This window comes from Pipra filicauda, unplaced genomic scaffold (genome assembly GCF_003945595.2).
Source record: "Pipra filicauda isolate LSUMZ 115617 unplaced genomic scaffold, ASM394559v2 scaffold202_size1376763_pilon, whole genome shotgun sequence".
NCBI classification, from domain to species: domain Eukaryota; kingdom Metazoa; phylum Chordata; class Aves; order Passeriformes; family Pipridae; genus Pipra; species Pipra filicauda.
The window spans coordinates 1171632-1193770 of record NW_024104313.1 but is presented as its reverse complement, the minus strand read 5'-3'; the positions used below and the strand labels follow the sequence as shown (position 1 = coordinate 1193770).

At 43.1% G+C, this 22139-nt stretch overlaps 3 protein-coding genes and 1 non-coding gene across 5 annotated transcripts; 2 read left to right on the top strand and 2 right to left on the bottom strand.

Annotated features, from left to right (window-relative positions):
* Positions 1 to 205: 205 nt before the first annotated feature.
* Positions 206 to 9454, top strand: ACAT2 (acetyl-CoA acetyltransferase 2). The gene is made up of 9 exons (XM_027724728.2): positions 206 to 458; positions 568 to 702; positions 1900 to 2081; positions 2913 to 3030; positions 3786 to 3929; positions 5532 to 5654; positions 6356 to 6510; positions 8525 to 8635; positions 9214 to 9454. The coding sequence occupies exons 1-9, from the start codon at positions 410 to 412 to the stop codon at positions 9379 to 9381; spliced, it is 1185 nt and encodes a 394-aa protein (XP_027580529.1). The 5' UTR covers positions 206 to 409; the 3' UTR covers positions 9382 to 9454.
* Positions 9455 to 9613: 159 nt separating this feature from the next.
* On the bottom strand, positions 9614 to 18239 carry TCP1 (t-complex 1). Of its 2 annotated transcripts, none has more exons than XM_027724726.2 (12): positions 18086 to 18239; positions 16513 to 16598; positions 15675 to 15803; positions 15062 to 15159; positions 14664 to 14774; positions 13811 to 13992; positions 13104 to 13230; positions 12607 to 12782; positions 11744 to 11867; positions 10613 to 10805; positions 10159 to 10322; positions 9614 to 9915 (listed from the first exon to the last, which is right to left on the bottom strand). In XM_027724726.2, the coding sequence occupies exons 1-12, from the start codon at positions 18156 to 18158 to the stop codon at positions 9702 to 9704; spliced, it is 1677 nt and encodes a 558-aa protein (XP_027580527.1). In that variant the 5' UTR covers positions 18159 to 18239; the 3' UTR covers positions 9614 to 9701. The 2 variants fall into 2 exon arrangements, with proteins under 2 accessions (XP_027580527.1, XP_027580528.1); XM_027724727.2 differs by lacking the exon at positions 18086 to 18239 and adding an exon at positions 17064 to 17268.
* LOC113989840 lies at positions 17138 to 17273 on the bottom strand. The gene has a single exon (XR_003541423.1). It is a non-coding gene; the product is annotated as a small nucleolar RNA SNORA29 (small nucleolar RNA).
* Positions 18240 to 19363: 1124 nt separating the features above from the next.
* On the top strand, positions 19364 to 21855 carry MRPL18 (mitochondrial ribosomal protein L18). The gene is made up of 4 exons (XM_027724729.2): positions 19364 to 19506; positions 19940 to 20120; positions 21150 to 21384; positions 21648 to 21855. The coding sequence occupies exons 1-4, from the start codon at positions 19449 to 19451 to the stop codon at positions 21717 to 21719; spliced, it is 546 nt and encodes a 181-aa protein (XP_027580530.1). The 5' UTR covers positions 19364 to 19448; the 3' UTR covers positions 21720 to 21855.
* Positions 21856 to 22139: the final 284 nt, after the last annotated feature.

Below are 22139 nucleotides of genomic sequence, written 5' to 3'. Positions count from 1 at the left end.
CAGCGGACGCGGAACAGGCACCGGCTCTGTGCGCGGGGGGGGCCACAGGGAAGTGACCGACCCTCAGCAGCGAGCCCGGCCTGGCCAGCGGAGCCGCTCCTCTCTTCGGCCCCGCCCGTGAAGGAGGTGGGAAGGAGCTTGGAAAGAGGCGGCTGAGGCCGCCCTCGCCCCATCGCCCCGGGGGCCGGCCCAGCCGCGCCACCGCCCGCCCGGCCCCCGCGCTCTCCTCAGGTGCCCGGCCACGAATCCCCGTCGCCGGCTCCTTCCTCCCGCCCCTCGCCAGCCGCCGGGAGGGGCGGGACCGGCGCCGACTCCGCTTTCGCTCCAGCCCTAGCTGCTGTTCCCTCTATTGCTCCCGCTGCAGCTCCCGTCCGTTCTGTTCCCGCTCCGCTCCGCCGCCCCCGCCGCCATGAGCACGGACCCCGTCGTCTTCGTGTCCGCCGCCAGGACCGCCGTGGGTGAGAGGCAGCGCCGGGTGCCCCGCCGGGACCGGGTGGCAGATGCTTCCTTCAGGGCTGGGCGGATGTCCGTGTGCTGATCGCTCTCCCTCTGTGTCCTCTCTCCCAGGATCCTTCAACGGTGGGCTATCGGCGCTCCCCGCGCACGAGCTGGGCGCCACCGTCATCAAGGAGGTGCTGCGGCGGGCCGGGCTGGCCCCCGAGGAGGTGTCGGAGGTGATCCTGGGGCAGGTCCTCACCGCAGGTACTCCCTCTCCACGGCCGCATCTCTCCGTGATTGCCCCAGTGAAACAGCTCAGGTTTCATCTTCCAGGACGTTATCCCTTGCCATTAGAAACACGCGGTTCCTTATTAAAGCGCTTGAGCGGCAGCGCGGTCACTTCTCCGTGTGCTCTGGGTGACCGAACCCATTGCTGGGTTTTTGGAAAGGATGCGGTGCAGGATAATTTAGGGTGTTTTTAAATCCCCGAAGCAGGTAATAGTGTGTGTGTGAATGTCAGTTTATTTTCTTTGTTACAGCATCCCTTCTCTCACCTTGGTAATCTGCTCCTAAATTTAACATCCTAAGTAATGATAACTCTGAAATTTTAAGAGCCAGGCCAGCATTTGTGCTTATCTGCAAGATCGACCTGCAAGATCTGTAATGCCATTTGCTCGGAGACAAATATTTTGATTTAATGAAAATGCGGGTGATAGGGAATCGTTTGTTTTAACAGATTCCTGCTTGTTCCAGGATCATGTTTGATCAGCAGAGTCATAGGACAGGTTTGTGTTTTAAAGATGGAGGAAGAAAATAATAGAAATAAATATTTTTGTCTTACTTAAAGCTGAACTAGATTCCTGTATATTTTTAGCATGCCGAATGATGTGCTCTCCTTAGCCATTTCTTTGCATATAAAGAGCCGACATTACTTTGGCCTGGGGAGATGCAGATGAAGACTCTTTTCTTTGAATATAGCACTCCTATTATAGCCATCGGGATTACAACAAAGACTGGAAACTTTCAGAAACTGTTCTTGTATAACTGTGCTTTTGGTTTCCATGTGAACTTTTAGGGAAAATTGTCTGCTGGTGATGTATAGATGTCAAAAGAAAAACTCTTCAGCAAGAGTTTAAAGTAGCAGTTTAAATGAGCTATCATCTTACAGACGTGCAGTGGGCTAGCGCTAATCTGAAGTGGGTGTTTCATCTGACCTGCCATCAAAAGCAGAGTGGCAGATATAAAACTAGCTGTAGTAAATCCCTGATCTTACAGGCATTTATTGATCAACAGTGTAAAGGAGAGAGACTCCTGTTTACATATTACTGCTGGGAACTTCTCTACCAACTGAAAGTAGGAGCAAGCTCTAAATTTTAGTGGAATCGTGGTACTGTTGTAAAAAGCGACAAGGCCAACATTCATTTTTTAAGAACAAAGATAAAATGCTGCCTGTTCCCACAGGTGCTGGCCAGAACCCTGTCCGGCAGGCGAGTGTTGCTGCAGGAATCCCATACTCTGTGCCTGCCTGGAGCTGCCAGATGATCTGTGGGTCAGGCTTGAAAGCGGTATGTCTGGCTGCTCAGTCCATACTGATGGGAGAATCCAGCATCGTGGTTGCAGGAGGCATGGAAAGTATGAGCAAGGTAAAGCAAAGGATTGCACTCACATTGTTCTGGCTTCCTGGGAGCAAACAGCATTAAGTTATGTTGAAACCCTGTGTTTGTAGGCAGACATTTGGGAGACAGATCAAAAGAGTAGCTGTGATTTCTCTGCTTGCGAATTAATTTATACATGCAACAGTTGACTTCAGTTGTGTGCTTTAAAAAAATAAAAAAAGGAAAAGGCCTCATATTGTAGCTACTGAAAAGGTGCCATGCAAACACATACCGCACTTAAAATTCCATTTTCATTTCCATCTAGCCCTGTTATTCTGAATGATTTGCCTGTGACAACTGGCAATAGACAGTTTTTTTGTGTTGCAAGAAGCCCAAAGAAGAAATAACTGAAAATGTTAATTGTTCATCAAGCAATTTGAGCTTGGAAAGGAAGCAAAGCAGTTTTATTTCAAGGTGTCCATCCCAAGGCTGTATTCAGGAATGGTCCTGGGCTGGTGGTCTGATGCCCAAGAAAGGGATGGCCTCTTCTGCTGGGGCTCAGCTGCCTGTGCTGAGACTGATGTTGGCACTCTAGAGCAGACTGGTAGGATGAGAGACCCATGGCCTTGCGGCCCCAGGGACGATTGATTCAGTCTGGAGAGGAAATGCTTCTCCATGATCCGTTGCTGGGGGAACACACAGGCCAAACAACATGCCAGCTGGCAGGCTTTGGAGGGAGAGGCAGAGCAGGCAGCTGGGAAGACTACTGGGATTTGGGGTAGCTACTAGCAAGGCAGGAGTCTCTCTCTTCAGTGGTCTGGCGGTATTGTGCACGAGAGATGTAAACCATCTGACTCCTTTTGAAATACCCTCTTGCAGGCTCCTCATGTCGTTCACATGCGAGCTGGAGTGAAAATGGGAGAGGCTTCCTTGCAAGACACTATAATCCTTGATGGCCTTACAGATGCTTTTTATCAATATCATATGGGTATAACAGGTAAGTAATGACAGTCCAGAAAAGGAAAGGCTTAACTGGGGAGGAAAAAAGAATTCACTGACAAGAAATTTCAGAAACCTGAAGTTACAAATAAGGTATTACAAGCTGTCCTTAAGTTGTAATCATGAAAAAGAAAGAAATCCATTATACTGAAAGACATTGAAGGCATCTTCCATTTTGTTTGTAAAGCTACTGTTTTGGGGTTTTTTTCTGTATGGGCTTATCTCCTCCACATCTGAGAAATTTAATTTCAGAAAAAAAAATAAACAACATGATCCTTGTATGTAACTGGAACACTTAGCAGCACAGATTTACAGTTAGGGGGAATTACGTAGTGTCCTGTGGGTACACATGGTTCTACAACCTCAGGTTATTGCACCCTGGATGGATAGTCAGCCAACTGCTTTTTCAGACCCTGCTTAGAAAACAGAGTAACTTCAGAACTGTTCCCTCTTCTGAAGCAGCTGTAGAAAGAACTGATCTTAATAGTCCAGAGAAGAAATAAACTAGAAAAGCTTGTTTGCATTTTTATTTATTTTGATATAACATCTGGGAGATCCCACTCAGAAATTTTCACCCTCAAGAGAAACTATGAGCATCATGAACAAACAAAATGAGGAAGTCAGAATGGAAACTGTTCAACAAGCTCAGCTGCTTGCTAGAGCAAACATTAATGACTACATTTGTGCTTACAATTTTACAACTTAAAATTTTTGCATTTCCTGATGGCAGTTTGCACTTTGTCCCTATTTCAGCTGAAAATGTGGCCAAACAGTGGCAAGTCAGCAGAGAGGAACAAGACCAACTTGCTGTACAGTCACAAAACAGGGCAGAGGCAGCACAGAAAGCTGGCTATTTTACAAAAGAAATTGTTTCTGTTCTTGTACCTTCTAAAAAAGGTAGGTGTGAATGGATAATGAGAGGTGATTTTAAAGAAAAATCTGTTTTCTACTATGTCTCCTATAATCAATTAATGATTTCCCACTTACACAGCCTTTTTGTAAGTCTGTAGCCTGTTTTCAGCTTTCAGTGGATAATTTTTAAATAAGAAGAGAAGCAATACAAATCATCATGGGTGAGGGTCACTCTTTTTATATGGATCCAAATCATGGGTCATTTACCGCCACCACCTGCGACTCCTAGAACGCTTCCATCAACGCTGTCTCCGTACAATCCTGAACATTCACTGGTCAGATTATGTGACTAATACATCTGTTCTAGAACAAGCAGCACTTACGAGTATTGAGGCCATGTTGCTGAGAACACAGCTGTGCTGGGCAGGACACGTCTCAAGGACGAAGGACCACTGCCTCACTGAGATCGTGCTTTATGGTGAACTTGCCACCGGCTGCCGCAAGAGAGGAGCCCCGAAGAGGAGATACAAGGACTCCCTTGAAACAACATCTCAGTCTTGGCCAGATTGATCATCATAACTGGTCTACTCTGGCCTCCAATCAGGAGGTCTGGAGACACACTATCTTTAATGCTGCTGCTTCCTTTGAGAAAGCACGCAGGATCACTCTTGAGGAGAAAAGACAATGCAGAAAGAATCGTGTCTTGCAGAATATACCACCTAAGGAGTCTTTCTGCTGTGCCTTTTGCAACTGGACCTGTCTATCTCGTATTGGCCTTTTTAGCCACCAGCGCGCTTGTAGTAAATGTGGGTAGAGCCCTTCCCAAATCTTCATTCGCAAAGCCTAGCCATGACTACTACCTAGACAAATCACTGACTTAACATAGGCTGGGATATGGTACCAAAATCAGTATTTTTCATTTTTTTTAAGGCTCCTGCTGCACCAAACTTAAAAATAGTCTTGTTGATCTGGCAGACATTGCCCACCTTGTACAATACACTATGACAATAATTAACTCGGTGAAGTTACTTATATTAGGTGTGCTTCTATTTAGGTGTGCTTCTATTTTGGGATATAAACAGACCCATTATGGTGCTGGAGCCAGAGGTCTGATTCTAGAGTAGGGGAATTCCCCAGCACCTTGTGAGGTAGATGTAAAAACTGAATTTTCCAGAAAGTTGTTCAACATTTGCATTGACTAGATCCTGCAGGAAGAGTCATGGCTTTAGGCCAGTTATAAACCAATGAAGGGCTTTCGTGACACCAGTTTAGATAATAATGTTTAATGACACTTGGCTGCTCTTTGTAAAAAGATTACTACAAGCGTCATTTGAAATATAGCCTTCTGCCAGAAGAGAAGCTATTGGGTTAGGAACAGTGAGAACAAGATTGACTTCTATACAACTAGCCAGTATTTCAGTTGTTAGTGTTTGTCTTGAGGAAACCTGAGCTGTTTGCCCTGCTAGAAGGAGCTGGAGCGTTACAACAGTTTGTTAAACTGGACTGAGTTGGACTCTGACATAAGAATGGCTTGTTGGTTAAAAGGAATGTGGTGTATATTCCCACTCAGCTTGTTATTTGTGCTGGCTTTCTGTTTGAGATGTGTGATTAGACTCTCCTGTGAGGGCATAACGCTCTGTTTTGCAGGTCCTGTAGAAGTTAAAACAGATGAACACCCTCGACATGGGAGCAACTTGGAAACAATGGCAAAGTTAAAACCCTGTTTCCTGACAGATGGAACTGGGACAGTAACAGCAGCTAATGCTTCAGGTTGGTCCATCTGGCTAAAATGAAATGGAAAAGATTAATAGCTGCCTGTGGCTCAAGGCAGGGTCTCTACAAGGGGTTTGGCTGCCTTGTGGGTACTGCTGAATGTATTTTGCGGGAAATGGCAATGTGTTTGACAACATAGGTAGAACTCAATTTTAGATGTGCTGGACGATTTCTTTACAGATGAGTTGTCTTTTGTTTGCTTGTTTTCTACGAAACAATACAAGATTTTGAAGATTAACATCAGTATTTGATAGACTGGAATGAATAGAAACTACATCCTTTCTTTTTAAAAGCAGCCGTCTAGGGGTTTCTGATACTGCAGGTCTGGAAAGCTGAATGATTCATGTTTGAATATGTTACTTGTGTGAGACTGCCACAGGCAGCTTTGAAACTTCTTCCCTTGTCCTCTTCCAAAGTCTACCTAAGAAATCTGATGTACTTCTTTTTCAGATTGTCAGTTATTCCACCTGCTGCTTTCCAAATAGAATCACAAACGTGTCACATTTCCAGCAGTAATTAAAAGTTCCCTTTTAAGTGTTCGTGGCAGAGATCAGACTTGGCTGATCTGAACAGTACTGACCTAAATCAATAAAATATTTGTGATTTTTGTTTTGTCTAAATTGTGAACTTATGCAAGCAGGAAAAACTGGTACAGTAAAAGCCGAACAAATACATACAAGTTATTTGTCATTCCACAGGTCTAAATGATGGAGCTGCAGCTGTACTTCTAATGAAGAAATCGGAAGCTGCTAGGAGAGGTCTTATGCCTTTGGCTCGGATTGTATCTTGGGCTCAGACAGGCATAGATCCATCTATAATGGGAGTAGGGCCCATTTCAGCAATAAGGAAAGCTGTAAGTAATAATCTGTCTAACTATTATATTAAAACTCTTGTTTGTAATTGCTTTTCATTTTCCAGCCATGCCTTGGTTTTTCTATGTTCTGAGGAAAACTTAGTAGAAAAAAATAAATTAACTGAAAACAAGACTCAAAATAGCGGAGAGTAGGTAAGATGAAGATTTCTAGTGCCATCAGGCTAGCGCCTACTTGTTGGAAAAAACCCCAAATGTATAGGTGTCCAAATGGAGTTTAGAGCATAAACTAGTCAGGTTTGTGGAAGGGCACCTAGACAACCTAGACAACCTTGGAGGCTAAAGGTCAAATTTCAGGGGTGCGTGTACTAACCTAGTGATGATTCAGTCCTGCCATGGTATGGTTCTGATAATGTGTCTGGCCAGGCTAATTTTCAGATCATTGCCTGATTGTATTTGCGACAGCACAACACTGAGAAGGGCCAGTGAGTGCATCTGCAATGGGATGGTGCCCTTTGTGTTTCAGTTTGTCCTGCGAAAAGGTTGGAGCATACAAGCTGGATTTCTTTCAGGTCAAACGGAACAACGTGCACTCCAAAACCACATCTAATGTGCTCGGGCCATTACTGCACCCACTGATGTGCTCAGGGTTCAGTCCCAGGACAAGGTTCTCAAATAGAACACCCCAGTGAGCAGCCCTGATGGTACCACGCTGCTTGCTAATAAAGACGTAGCCCATGGCAACCCCAGCTGATTATTTGTTAAAACTGCGCTATGAAATTGAGCACGAAAAGAACTCTTATACAACTAAGAACAGATTTGCTTCAGTATTCCTTCTTAGTTTTTTTAATATTGCGTAAAGGCCTTATTTTGTTCACCTCTGAAATGTCCTGGCAACATGGAAGGCTAACTTGAACTCACCCAAGCTCTGTGGCTTTTGACAAGAAATTCAGAATTGTAATGCTGAAGCTTTTTCTTACCAGATCTCAAACTGTTCTTTTAAATTAAAAATGGTGTAAATGCATATACAATACAGTTTTAGTTTAAATTGTAGTACAGACAAGTTGTATTTAACAGTACCTATAACTGCGTAGGTACTCTGAAAAAGGGCACACTGCTTCTTAATGTAAACTTTGTAATGTGTGTTATCAAATACTTCACATCCTTCATATATTATCTGTTTACCTCTTCAGATTTTTACTGTAGCACTAAATAGTGAGAGAATGACTAGGTTATACATTTTAGTTTTATGACGTACTGTATTTTAACCCTCTCCCAGAGGGAGAAGTTTCCATACTGTCTTTTATAGAAAGAGGCCTTGCTCCTTGCCTGTAGCCTTGGAGGTGTACCCATCTGGCTAGCCTAGGTTATAAAATGTCATTGCTGCAGATGATTCTGCTGAGAAAGTACTGCTATTAGAAACAAAGTGGAAGTAAAAATGTACACACTTGAAACATGTCCAAGCCTGTACCAGAGTAGGCAATTGCATCACAAGTTTCTCAAGTGAAAACATGAGCCAAAACATCGTCCAAAATAGTTGCCTGTGAAGAGCTTCCTTCAAATGGAAACTTATGACTTAAAGGCAGGACTGTACAAATTACACATGACGCTAATGATCGACACCTCACTATTTCCTGTATAGAAGTCTTTACTCAGTAGGAAATCTCTATAATAATAGTCTGACTATGTCCTGAAAAACTTGCTTTTATTCTGTTAAAGCCTACTTTTCAGTCTAGTACTTGTTCTAGTTAAGGGCATCATGAACAGTTTGATTCCCCATAACTGCCCCACCGCCACTATGTGTGTAAAATTAGTCAGGATTTTTATGAGCAGCCAGCACATTACAGCACATTGTACTGACTGCTGCTGACACTGAAATTTTGTCTGTCTTCAAGAATTCTGTCATCAGCCCTGGCTATAAAAAAATTGTTTTCCTTTAACTTTTTAGAAGTGGTAGCTTTAAATTACCCAATTTAAATCTTATTAAAAATCTTCCTCTGATGCTAAAAAAAACCTTAAAGATAATAAGCTCGTACTTGTGCTGGTTTTTTTTCAGATTGACAAAGCCAGCTGGACTCTAGAACAAGTTGACCTGTTTGAAATTAATGAAGCCTTTGCATCGCTATCTGTTGCAATAGCAAAAGAATTGAAAGTAAAACCAGAAAAGGTAATGAATATATTTGTAGGCTGGAATTACTTTGCCTCCTGTAATTCAAACTTGTTCCATTCTGTGCATCTGGACTGTATTGGCGAGCATGGCCCTCTTGCAATCATTTTGCTGTAAGCAAATAGGACAGGAGGCCCAGGAGGCATTTCTTTGCACTGCTATGCCATCAGCTAGCTTTGCTAGCAGGCACAGTCTCCCAGCTGAAGAGATTACAACTTCTGTTGCAGTGGATTTTTATGCAAATCTAGGCAACTGCTTGAGCATACTTGTAATTAATTCACAATTTGAACATGCTGAAAGTGGTTTGTGCCACGGTATTATTCCAGTGATGGCAAAAAGCCATCCCTGAATTCACCTCAGTTATCTTCAGAGACAGGGTCCTTTCAGAAGAAATACTGATTAACAGCTGTTTCACCCCTGTTCACTTTCTCTGTGAAGTGGTGTTTGTTGTTTCAGGGTCGCATGTAATCAAAGGGCTAGATCCAGCTAAGTCATTCCTGTTGAAAGTCAGCTAAGCTAGTTAAATATTCTTGATTTACCATCTATATTGGGTTTTCTTTTTTTCTTTCCTCCCCAAGATTAATATCCAAGGGGGAGCTATTGCTCTTGGCCACCCTCTTGGTGCCTCTGGGTGTCGCATCCTTGTAACTCTTCTACATGCACTGGAACGAACTGGCGGAAAACGTGGTGTTGCTGCTCTCTGTATCGGAGGAGGAATGGGAATTGCCATGTGCGTTGAGCGGTGAACACAATGAATGAACAGCTAACGTTAACTAGCTTTGAAACATTTTACTAATAAACTTCTACTAATGGAGCTCACAGTTGTCTGTTTTGCCTAAAATTAAATAAGCTTACACCATTACTTTTTGCCACTCTATCACTGCCTTGTCAGAGGCTGGTTGTTAACACACACTAGAACTTAAGTTCTCAGTGCAAGGGCCAACCTTGCTTTCAAAAATTAGTTTGTTCACAAGAAAATAGCAGCAACATTCAACCACCTGTTTTATTAACATTTTAGTTATAAGAGTGAGAAGCGTAAGTGAAACAAACATAAATAAAGCCTAAGTTATTCTTCGAGTGCTCCAGACTGAACTGCATCCTCATAGCACCCTCTCTCTTCTTTCGTCTCAGGGTGCAGTTTAATAAGATCATCAATTCGAAGAATAGTAATTGCAGCTTCTGTTGCAAACTTTAGGCTCTTAGTTTTAACCATGGTGGGTTCAAAGACACCGGCTTGCTTGTTATCACGAGGTTTTCCATTGATCAAGTCAAGACCAATCCTGCAAAGAAGAAATGTTGTCAGATGGAGAGGTAGAAAAAGCAGAAATACAGTATGCTGTGTAACTACTACTATGTCACAGCGACACAGACAAAGGACTGAAGGGCAAAGGCAGAAAATCAGTGATAACATTACACCCTTTTTTTACCACACAAATCGTGGTTCAGCAAACTGGGAGAACAATTTTCCTTTTAAGTCACCAACCCACATCACTTTACTTGCCTTCTAACAGACAGATACTTGCCATTTTAGATTCTTGCGCTCTGGGTTAACTTGAGCCTCATTGTGGAATGCTCTCAACTTTGCAACAAGATCTGTCGCATCCTGAGCGGCGTTGACTGCCAGTGTATTTGGAATTACTAAGAGGGATCTTGCAAATTCTGCTATTGCAAGTTGTTCACGTGACCCCTAGAAAGAGGGAAAAAGTTTTTAAACCAATTGGCTGCCACAAGAGAGGAAAAAATATAGCCATTATCAAGAACATCAATAATAGGTAGGGGTTTTCACATGCAAAACGTGTTTGGGTCAAAGAACCATACAGTCCAATTATCAGAGAAAGAATAATTTGTATCCTCCATTTTAAAGAAGCATCTTACGTGACCCACAGAAATGACTTCTAATAGATGAAAACAAATGCTTGAAAATTCATTGTCCCAGTCTAACACACACACACTGTTGCTGCTTTGTCCAAGGCTTACCATGCTGGTTGCGTAATTTTCAAGATATATTGAAAGTGCTGCCTCTACAGCACCACCACCTGGGACAACAGACTTGGATTCCAAAACCCTTTTGACAACACAGAGAGCATCGTGTATAGATCGCTCCATTTCATCACACATGAAGTCATTAGCTCCTCGTAAGATAATTGATGCTGAAGTACGAGCCTTTGTGCTAGGAGAAAAAAGGAACCAGAAGTCAGCTGTGTTGGACAGAATATAAAACTCTTCTTGCTAAAAATATTTCTTCTAAAGCCAAGTTCAGTTGAGCCCCATTCTTTCAACATTTAAATTCTTAACATTGTTGCACACTCTTGCAGGATATGTACACTGTAACTTGGAAAGTCAATATTTTGATTTCTAATACGCAAGAACCTAGTTTGAGTTTTAGTCTTTTAAAGAAAGTCACCTGTCAAAGTATGATGACAAGATATATTCCCATCAAACAGGGGAAAGTGTACTTAGATATTAAGAAAGATCTCTTTTGCACACCCATCAAGTAAGCTAATGACTGCCAACATTACTGTATATGCAGCAATCATGTAGCTGCCCAACAGGTGCCACAGTCAGAGCATTTCATTCACACACAAATGAGACTACAGAAAGTTAAACACTTGAGAAGGATACTGAAGCAGTGGAAAAGTTAATATCCGAGGTATGCTCTTGTTAAATGAACTAACAAGCAGTGTTACTTAAATGAACTAACAAGGTACCAGACAACAATGAAACCAGCACAACTAAATACTGTCTTCCACTACAAATGGAAAAACTTAGCTTGCACCTCTTTATTCATATGAAATTACTCAGATGGCACCTATTGCCCTTTACTGTCTGTAAAGGAAAGCCAGTTTTGAAACAATTGTTTATAAACAAAAACTTAACTAAAATCTGTCTACCAACCTGATAGTCTTGTACATTGAAATTGCTGATCAGCCCCAGCAAAAGAGATTTAAAAACTGATACTTTCACCTCTAATTTGCACTGGATTTGTATACTCTTTCCCATGCACGTAACTACTCAGACCACTGAGATAGCATGGAAGTAAATAAGTGAGATTTTATCTCGAGCTTAGAAAATATACACAAAACTGAGCATTTTAAAAAGGATCCTTACTTCTTGATTAAAATCAGCTCATCATCACAGATTCTTTCTTGAATCACCTCTTCTGCCTGCCCGAGCATTAATGCCTCAAAACTCTCCTCACCTTCAAGGTTTGCAAGGGTTGAACATATGGTTGCTTTAACAAACAAAAAAAGTGAAGTTAGCATTCAATTCCAGCACGTTATCCCCTGCCAACTTACCAGAACAGACATATGGAAAGAAAAACATAAACTAAACTGAAAACAGAAATAAAAGCTGCGTAAGTAGGTTTTTCTTAAACTAAACAGCACTTCTAATTCTCAGGCAGCAATTTAATATTCCACAGTTTATAACTGATACTGCTCCTTTTGCTCAGCTTTTACAGAACTTACTTTTCCACAGCTAGGACAAGCTCCCATGCTTTACCACAATGAAAATGTTTTCTTCCAAATTTTAGAACTGACAGATAAAATCCGTATAGGACCAGAATTTTTTTAAGCACGTATTCAGTGATTTAGGAGTTCTTCATCTGTCTTGAACTATCTAAACAACATACTTAACTGTCTAAAGAGGCTTATGAATGCATGCATAATAGAAAACTTCTAAATAAATAGAGATTATGGCTCCCATTTCCACAAGAGGCCAGTCTTCACAGTGCAAGGCAGTTATTTTCTTCCCCCACTGTAAATCTTCAGCAATCAACCCTTACAGTAGTCATTGACTTTGACAGAAATCACTTAAAAGCAACAGTAGAGTTAAAAACAAGTGGCTCAGCTTTACTCATCCTGACCTTGCATGTTAAGAAGCCGTATTTTTTAAATTAGTAACTAATATGACAACAGCTTTTACTTTGAAGAATACATTAAAAAAAAAAAATTATTTTTATACACACATACCTCCAGATGCCTTAGCAATCCGCTTCAGGTCCTTTTTTACAACTCTTCGTACTGCCATAGCCCCAGCATCAACAAAGTATTTCAGACACATATCATCAATACCTCCAGTGGTGAGAATAACATTGGCACCAGTGGCCAAAATCTTCTGGATCCTTTCTTTGGTAATATCTGACTCTCTACAAAGATAAAGTTATAAAAACGTATTTAAAAATCTACCATCTACCTGTCAACCCATTTCCTGGAAACTTAATGCAGAGCTCTGCAAGAATGGACCACTGCACAAACACACTTGGATTTCTCAAAAACTGACTTAAAACTAGTTCTGCCTCCAGAAGTGAAAACTTCTACCATTAGCATTTCGTACTGTTGGGAAATGTAAAATTCAAAATATTTTTACCTCTTGCACTCAGACAAAATTACATTGAGCCACATCAACTGGAGAGACCAAATCAAGCCTGTGAAACCCCACTGTCTCAGTTACTCAAGCTTCCACACACCTCTGCCTTATCTGGTCCAGCTTCTCAGGGTCTGAGATAACAACCTGAACACCAAGCTTCATTTTTGCTTTCTGCAGGCTGAAGTCAAGGCATGCAATCTTTGCATTCACTATTCTCTTGGTCATACCTGGCAAGGAAAAACAAGACAGAAAAAGGGTTTTTGTCCAATCAAGTTAACAGAGCATCAAGTCAGCATTAGAGATGAAAACTAGATTTTCACATTTCATATTTCTACTGTTTGCTTCTCCACCTCCAGTTCTGCCACAGTGTAGAAAAATGCTTATAAAGATGCTCCTGTAACCTGTTACCGTTTTACATACCCTGTCCCCAAAATGCGAATGACCACGAAAATCTGACCTATGGTCTTGCATCCTCTAAGTTACCTCGCTGCGGTTCTGCTAAATGTAACAGTTCCCCACAAACCTGGCACTGGCTCTTCACAAGGGAGATGTTAAAGTTCCATCAAATCAGTGTTACCGTGCTGACACTGAGCTGGGGAAACTACAGCAGTGTACCAACACTTTGTGGATCACTGCTAGCTGGTAGACTCTAGTTTAAAAACCACTGCTGAAGTGCAGTATTTTGTGTTCTTGGTTAGTTGTTCTGGAATTCACTTGCGACTAATGCACTCAGTAAGAACAGCCACACAGAAAGACTAAGAGGACTGAGTTCACACAAAACATTCATGAAACAGAGCATGTTCTTACCCTGTGAGCCCACGACGCAGTTCAGAGCATAACCGTTCACAAGAATGCTTTCTTTTTGGCTGCGGCCATGGGCCTTCAAAACATTAACCGAGTTGATTGGATACCGAGCCTGACCCTTCTGGTCTGTGTATTTAACTGCTAGGGCAGCATCCACCACCATATTAGCAAAGAAATCACCATCACTAAAATGCTGTTAAGGTTAAGACTGAAGAAGAAAACTAGTATTACGCTTAAGAAAAAAACCCAAAACAAACACGTAACTAACACTGCCCAAATTAAGTTTCCAAAAAAGAACTTCAAAAAGGCAAAGTGCTAGCTCTCTTTTCTATTGCCTTAAAGGAATGAGTAATTATAAAAACTGAAAGACTGGTAAGAAAACTGTGACAGGCCACTGTTACGTCTGCGTTTTATGCACTTTTCGTTCTTTAAGAAAAAAACTATCCTATGTTCAGTCTTCACAAAAGCTAAAAATGCTAGGTTTTCTGTGACTATGGAATGAAATGCAACTTTCTTTCTTCTAGATTCACTGCCAGGTACTTCTGTAACACATTCTTCCATTCACACAACTCTTTATCCAGTCTCGCTAACAAGCAATGCAAATGTTAGGAAACAATGTGCTGTTAAAGCTATTACCAGTGCCAATCAAGATTAAAATAAATTGGAAGAGTTTGAACATGTTTTCCCATGCCAGGTAATATTATCTGTGAAACATTTTTCACACTCCTTTTATAAAAACAGCAGCTTAAATATTATACCCTGTTCATATAAACTGCTGCAAAGGAAACTAGCCCAGCTCCTCAAGCTCTCCAATCAACCCCTCTCGCTTAACTCACTCGATCAAGTTAAAGGATACACTCCTATAATTTTTGAGGACATTGATGTTTTAGCAGCATTAATTAGGCACTCCCTGCCCAATTCATCTGTGTTAATAACAAGATTTTCATTGATGTAGCGTACAGCTTCCCTGTAGAATAAAGACAAATACTGGTAAAGAATTATCCCAACAAAAACACAAAAAACTTACATACATATTTTCAGTCCTTTTAAATATCGCCTCAAAGAACAAAGAGATGAAATCAATTCATCTCCTAGGACAGTAATGAGACTGCAGAAATACAAGTAAAAAAACCCCAAACCAAAACCAACAAAAAGCCAACACCCCCCCAAACAAAGCACCATATCCACTTGGCACCAAGAAGTCTGTATTAATACAGTCACAAATACAGAAATTTAACTGTATTAGTTTCTTACTTGCAAGCAAGTCGGTATCCACCAATAATGGAGGTCGGATGAATTTTCTGTTTCACCAGCTCATCTGCATTTTTGAGAAGTTCTGCAGCAATAATTACCTGTTTGAAATACAAACATTAAATATATTCCATATAAGCAAAATAACTACCTGTTGCAACCTAGAACTATGAATAGTTTCTGACATCAGGTGAAAGCCACCTGATTCCATCCCCCACCAAGCTGTCTAAAGTCTCAGGCAAGTTTTCAACACTCAGCATCCTTGTTAGTACTAACACTTTAATTTCTCGTGGTTGTTAAAAATTAAAAACTTTAATTCAGCCTCTATCATCAACCTTCAAGAAAGAAAACATAAATAATGGAACTGAGGGAAGCAAATTCCCTTCCAGAGCACCAGGTGCTTATGGAAACTAGCACCTCTAGAAAAACACAAAGTCTGTTTTTTTTATTCTGCAACCAACTTTAAAAAACTGCTTACAGTCAACCCCAAGGTTCTTAATTCTATGTCGTTAATCAACACTGCATTGACACTCGTAACAGGTAAATGAAAAGCTGCACCGTGATAATAATAAAACATTAACTTTTGATGTATCTGTCTGTAAAACTTTCTACGTACCACTGAGGTGGTCCCATCGCCAACTTCTTTGTCCTGCAGGTCTGCCAGCTCACAAAGAACTTTTGCAGCAGGATGTTCCACTTCTAGTAGTTTCAGAATGGTTGCACCATCATTAGTAATGGTCACATCCTAATTTTCAGAAATGAAGTGTGAAGTTAATTTCTATTACATTTTTACTGTTGTGTTTCATACAAAAAAAGATAATTATTCTTTGCAAATATCCATAAAATATTTATACCAAAAATTTCCTGCTTCTTTTTAACCAGAAGTCCCACTCTAACAACAGAAATGCAGAATCTGCATTTTTTTATCAGAAAAGCCTTTATGTTACAGAATCTCATCACATATTTTGCATGTACCTTATTAGTAGTTGTGCAATGAGTACCCTCTAATACACAATTTGATTACAACAGCCTGTAAAATGACACGCTTTCTTCAGTTGCTTGAAATATTTTAAAATACAAAATATTGCCTTAAAATCGTTATGGGATTATTTAAATTGGGGTTTTTTGGTTACTTCTCCTGATGTGGAGACCAGAGCCTGACTTAAATGGTGATACTCACTTCTTGGAATCTTATGATATATTCGAAGTGGTGACAAGAACTTACATACAGAAAAGAGACAACTGTACCACGTAAACTACCACAACACATGAAACTAAAACTATGTAGCACACATTACCTGATAGTCAATTTTACCAGAGTTCTCCTATCCCCCCCCCCAGAACCATGGGAAAAAAAGGCACGTGCACATTAAACCTATGAAGCAAACTATGTGGAAGCACTTTTACAGAGCAATACAAGTCCCCCGGACATTTCTTAAAGGAAGTTTACTTACCCCTATATCATCCACCAGCATCTTATCCAGACCAACTGGCCCAAGAGAACTCTTCACAATATTGGCAATAGCAGATGCAGCAGTAACTGAATAAAGGAAATTAAAAAAGAAACTATAAAGTTTTATCTTTCAACTTCAAGGTGAGTCTCAGGTTTCTAAGAACCCATTATTCAGAAACTAGAAATAAAGTTATCTAGTTTAGGAGTAGGTTTCAGCCTATCTAACCTGAAGCTCTATCTTACTTTGCTATCCTTGCTGCTACTAAAAAATACACAACTTCTGCCAAACCTTACTCTTCCCTCCATGCTGGTTTAGCTAACTAACCTGGCAAAACTGACTGATAGAAAAACAATCCTTTTTCTGCTGGCTGGGTAAAATGGAGGACAGGACTGAGGTCAGAAGAGCAGAGTACTGCTGCTTTTGACTGCAGCAAGTCATGCCATGAGACTTCATTCTCATTTATTCCTTAGTTCTACCCAGAGATCCATGGTATCACAGTATATCAATCAGTAAACCATCTTTTTGCTCCGTGATGGAAACAAAACACTTACTCTGCAACTAAGTCACCGAAGCAAAAAGGTGACCTTTAAGTCAAAGTAACATAAAGCAAAGATACAGGCTCATTCAAAGGTTGTTCTGCCAACTTCATATAGGAAAAAGATACAATCAACCTTTTCCTTCAGACCGTGGCAAGTTTTTCTCTATCCCACAAGCATAGCCACTTAATCTAGAAAATGAAAAAGTGGTAGTATAATGGGAATAGTTACAACTCGGAGACCTTCCCTTCGAACAATGCAGTTGTTGCTTTTGCTTTAGAGGAGTACTGGCAGCGTTCTAGAAGAAATAACATTGTACCAAAGGTGCCATTATCAAGTGCAATCTCAGTCGCGAATTAAGGTAATTCTAAGTGTTCTGCCTAAAACGTCACCAGAGCTGCAGGGCTCTTAGGATCATCAAGGAGCAGATCTTCAGCTTTTTCCTTTGTCTTTTATCTACTCAGAATCTGAGATCGGTCTCGGAATTTGCAACATTCCCCCAGGACTTTAGGTACAATCCTGAGCGATGCGGAACGTGTTTGAGAACCACAATTAAAGACGCTCATCCCGAGGATGCTGTCTACTTCCAGAAGCAGGTTATTCCCCCGGGCTGGTTAGCAGGTCCCTTCCCCCGCCCGGCTCCTCGGCCAGCCCGCAGGCCTTGCTGGCTTTCGCCCTGCGCAGTCGGGACGGAACCGAGCGACCTCCGCCCAGCAGCCGCCCTGCCCCCGGTGAGCGCCGCTACCAAGGGGAGGAGGTCGCGGGACGCGGGATGCCCCCCACCACTCGGACGCCTGCGAGAGGCGCGGGATTGCGCGTATCCCCTATCTGCCCGCAGGAAGGAGCAGTGCCTCCCCCCGCCTTCTTTCCCTCCCCGCAGGCGGCAGCGGCCCGGGGCGCAGGGAATCTGGCGGGAGGGCGCGGCCGCTCCCGGGCGAGCACATGGCGGCGGTGACCATGGCCGCGCCATATTCACTCCCTCATGCCCCTCCCTTGCCCCCCCTCCGCCGGTCCCCGCCGGGGCGCGCCGCCGTTACCGTTCTGCGTGCGGACCGTATCGCCGCTGGTGCGCTCGCCGAACACGGCCAAGGGCCCCTCCATTGCCGACATGTTCCCGCCCGGCCGCGGCGCTACAGGCACAGGCAAGACAGGGCGCGGAGTGGCACGATCGCCGGAGCGGCGCGAGGCACGCTGGGAACGCGCCTCCCGCTCCCCCCGCGAGAGGGCGGTGGGAAAGGGGCCGGCCCTGCGCGCGCGCGGGGGGCGGAGACACCTCGAGCCTGACCAATCCTGGGGCGCGGTACCGCCTAGCCTCGAGCCGCGATTGGCGGGCGCGCCTGAACAAAGCCGGCGCGCGACGTGGGGCGGGGGCGCTTCCAGGAGCTTCTAGAAGGTGTTGGGGGCTTGCGTGCGCAGGCGTGCGGGGTTCCTCCGGTCCCGGGGGGCGCCGGGGGGAAGAATGGGCGCGGAGTAGGCGGGGAGCGGCAGCGGGAGATCCGTGCTGACCAGCACAGGGAACTAGGCTGCCTTTGGAACTGGGGCCGTCCTCGGGATAAGTGTCTTTAATTGTGGTTCTCAAACACGTTCCACATCGCTTAGGATGTACCCAAAGTCCTGGGGGAATGTTGCAAATTCCGAGACCGATCTCAGATTCTGAGTAGACAAAGGAAAAAGCTGAAGACCTGCTCCCTGATGATCCTAAGAGCCCTGCGACTGAGATTGCACCTGATAATGGCACCTTTGGTACAATGTCATTTCTTCTAGAACGCTGTCATTACTCCTCTAAAGCAAAAGCAACAACTGCATTGTTCGAAGGGAAGGTCTCCGAGTTGTAACTATTCCCATTATACTACTACTATTCCCATATACTGCCCGCAAGTGGAGCGAGGCTGCAGGAGCCGAGGCCGGCACTGCCGCGGGCCCGCGTGTGCCCGTTCGGCGGCGACAGAGCCGCCCCCCGCCGGGCAGAGCGGCACCGTGTTACCACGAGCAGCGGCTCGGGCCTCTCGCAGCCCCCCGCCCACCTCTGCCATGCCCCCAGCTCCCGCTTTCTTAGACCCGTCCCAAGAAACGCAGACTGGCCTCTGCAACCCGGTATCTCCCTCAAGCCCTCTTCTCACGGGGAAGAGTTAAAAGATGACCCTTCGTGTCGGGTAAGTGTTTTCTGCCCTATTCTGTGAGACGTGACTGACACCAGAGCACAGTTCCCTGGGGCGTTTGCATTGGAAGCGGCGCTCAGCCGGCGCTCGCTGCTTCCGCCTGACCCCGCCCGCGTCGGGTGGAATTCTCGCGGCCGCTTCCGCGGGAAGTGCCGCCCCACGCTCATGGCGGCGCCCAGGTGTCCGTGAGCGGAGGGAGCAGAGGTGACGCCCCCCGGGGCTGTGAAGGCGCCGGCTCCTCATGGCGCTGCGCAGCCCCAGCCGCCTGCTGCTGGCGGCCGGCCGGCTCCGGGCAGCGGGTAAGCTCACGGGTCGCCGTGCCGGCTGCTCCCGGCGAGGGAACGCTCCCGGGGCGTCTTGGCGGTGCTGCTGTGCCAAGGAATGAAATATTATTCCTTGTTATTTGGTAGCGTTGTCACTGGTTCCTTGTGTAATTCGTTTTCAGTATTTTGTAAAGCCTTGGTCCTAGGGATTTCCTAGTCACGTGTGAGTTTATATTTTATATGTAAGTTTTGAAACAGCGTTTATATGCTAGCAGTTCACCTCATAAATTGGAGGAACAGGTTGAGGTCTTGTTATACATCTGTTAAGTGTGTTTAAAAAAACCCACACAAACCTGATTTTGCTCTGCTGACTTTTACAAGCTGTATCATTCTGTACTGTATTCATTCTACTGTTTGCACTACGTTTTTTTTTAACCTGTGTGGTATTTTTTCCGGCTCTCCCCCCAAGGTCTTCATTTTGCATCAACTACAGCTGGTCTCAAAACTGAGATCAAAGTGGACACTAGCGAAAATGAGGTTGTTGCCCCAGACTTCACTAACAGAAATCCTCGTAACTTGGAGCAGTTGGCCCTGGCTAGGAAGGAGCGTGGCTGGAAGACAACATGGCCAAAGCGTGAGTTCTGGCATAGGTGAGTCAGAAAGTCACCAGCAGCAATGAAGACTCCAAAAGAAAAAAAAAAACAAACCAAAAAAACCAAAAAAAAACCCAAAACAAACCCCAGAAACCCACCAGGTGGAAACTATTCAAAATGTGTTTTCTGGGTTGATGCATCAGTTATCATGCTAGTATTTATTAATGAGCAGGTATCTGTTTTAAAAAACAGCAGACTAGCATCACATGAAGCTCAGCATGTGCAGTGAAGATCTTTCCATCTCTTATTAAGGCAGCAGTAATATTGCTTAAGCAACTGCTTTTTAACTCAGGATTCTCTTAGTTCTGTGCTGACCAGCTTCATTGTTTTATTTGAGACAACATAATTGTCTGGGTTTTTTCTTTTGTGAGGTTTTGGGGTGGAGGGGGTTTGGTTGCTTGGTTGGGTTGGTTTATTTTTTATTTGCTTGTCTTCTAGAAAATAAGTTCATTTTAAGCTAGGGTTTCAAAATCATTATTTTGTTCTTGAGGAGAGATCCACATTCAGTTTGTTCACACCGGGAAATCTGGTAATTGCCTCAGTGCAATAAGAAATAGTTGTTCCTAATAAATACTGTGTAGTTATGTGTAGAGATTTATGATGTTTTCTCTGACAACTTTCTCAACAATTTCTTGCCTGCTGTGGCAGCACAAGCCCCTAAGAGAGTGTATAGCAGCCCTAAAGCTCCTTTTCTGCTGGAGCAGTTCCCCTCATCTAGCTCATATGTACCTGTTCCACACTGTGCAGGTGTACAGTGCTTGGTTTGGAGTGCATGCTGGTCTGAGGCAACATAGGACCTGAGTAACTGATGAAAAGTTACTCTTGGAATTTCACTCTTCTCAACTAGTAATATGATTCTTATTTCTGTCCTAATAAGCAAAACCCTACATATAATATAATATAATGTAATGTAATATAATATCATGCTAGTACATTCAGCTTTATTTCACAAAGGGAGTAATTTAAGTATATGAATGTGTTCTCTGGAAAAGACATAATCCCGTGTTATTTCTTTCTTGCACTTAGATTGCGGCTTGAGCGGACACAGCATTATATAGAAGCCTTTGTTGAGCGCTCCAATGGGGATGTTGTGGTATCTGCCTCCACCCGAGAATGGGCCATAAAAAGACACTTGTACAGTCCCAAGGGAGTAGCTGCATGCAAAAACCTTGGACGTGTAATGGCACAGCGCTGTTTGGAAGCAGGAATCAACTTTGTGAACTTTAAAGCCATTATCCCCTGGGAATATCGTTGTGACTCGGCAAGTACCCATCTCCTTATTTCTTTGTCTCTTTTTTCCTTTTTAGGCATTAATATTACATCCCGTCACTCTTAATTTTCTTCATGTGGTTTGACAGTCCCTCCTTGCAACACTCAAAAAGGCAGCTTTGACAAGCTGCAGTTCCTGGTAGTATGCTTCCGTGAGGCTGTAAAGCTCTGCCCTCCACCTAACATGTCCTCACTGATATTTCAGTAGTGATGGCTTTTCTTTGTATTTATTCATGTCTCTATCTTTTAAACAAGATTCAGGAATTCGAAAAAGCAATGGAGGAGGGTGGTGTTGTTCTGCGCGAGCCACGAAGAATCTATCGGTAAAATGGAGACTTCTAGGAAGACTTTCCAAGGAAAAATGATCACTTCTTTAAGTCTGTGTATTAGCACAGTGAAGGACCAGAGCTGGAAAAAATTGGAATGTGTCATCTTATAATAAAATACTTTTAAATGGGCAAAACTGTGTCATATTCTTGATTCTAAAATGATCAACACCTTTAAGGCTAGAATAAATTTATCATAGGTCAGTCTGATAGGTTGACAGAATTTACTTCATAATTCAACAATTTTAAGGTATATTTTATTTTTGATATTTCATTTTGTTTGTTCTAACATGAACTCTGGAAATGCTTTGATATTTGATCCCTGTATGCTGCCAGTCTAATTTAGCAAAATGTAGTCATTATGTGAATGTTGAGAACTGTAATAAAGTGTTATGGGCTAATCTTGGTAAAAACGATGGAA

What these genes read in the sequence shown, in the direction of transcription:
- TCP1 (XM_027724726.2), bottom strand. Translation starts at nt 18,158, where the DNA reads ATGTCGGCAATGGAGGGGCCCTTGGCCGTGTTCGGCGAGCGCACCAGC. An exon ending in CTGCGTCGTGGGCTCACAGG is followed by an intron (nt 13,231 to 13,810) that starts GTAAGAACATGC and finishes TTTCCTTGCCAG; the next exon opens with GTATGACCAAGAGAATAGTG. An exon ending in CTGGACCAGATAAGGCAGAG is followed by an intron (nt 12,783 to 13,103) that starts GTGTGTGGAAGC and finishes TTATCTTTGTAG; the next exon opens with AGAGTCAGATATTACCAAAG.
- MRPL18 (XM_027724729.2), top strand. Translation starts at nt 19,449, where the DNA reads ATGGCGCTGCGCAGCCCCAGCCGCCTGCTGCTGGCGGCCGGCCGGCTC. An exon ending in AAGCGTGAGTTCTGGCATAG is followed by an intron (nt 20,121 to 21,149) that starts GTGAGTCAGAAA and finishes TCTTGCACTTAG; the next exon opens with ATTGCGGCTTGAGCGGACAC. An exon ending in GGGAATATCGTTGTGACTCG is followed by an intron (nt 21,385 to 21,647) that starts GCAAGTACCCAT and finishes CTTTTAAACAAG; the next exon opens with ATTCAGGAATTCGAAAAAGC.
- ACAT2 (XM_027724728.2), top strand. Translation starts at nt 410, where the DNA reads ATGAGCACGGACCCCGTCGTCTTCGTGTCCGCCGCCAGGACCGCCGTG. An exon ending in ATATCATATGGGTATAACAG is followed by an intron (nt 3,031 to 3,785) that starts GTAAGTAATGAC and finishes TCCCTATTTCAG; the next exon opens with CTGAAAATGTGGCCAAACAG. An exon ending in TTTCAGCAATAAGGAAAGCT is followed by an intron (nt 6,511 to 8,524) that starts GTAAGTAATAAT and finishes GTTTTTTTTCAG; the next exon opens with ATTGACAAAGCCAGCTGGAC.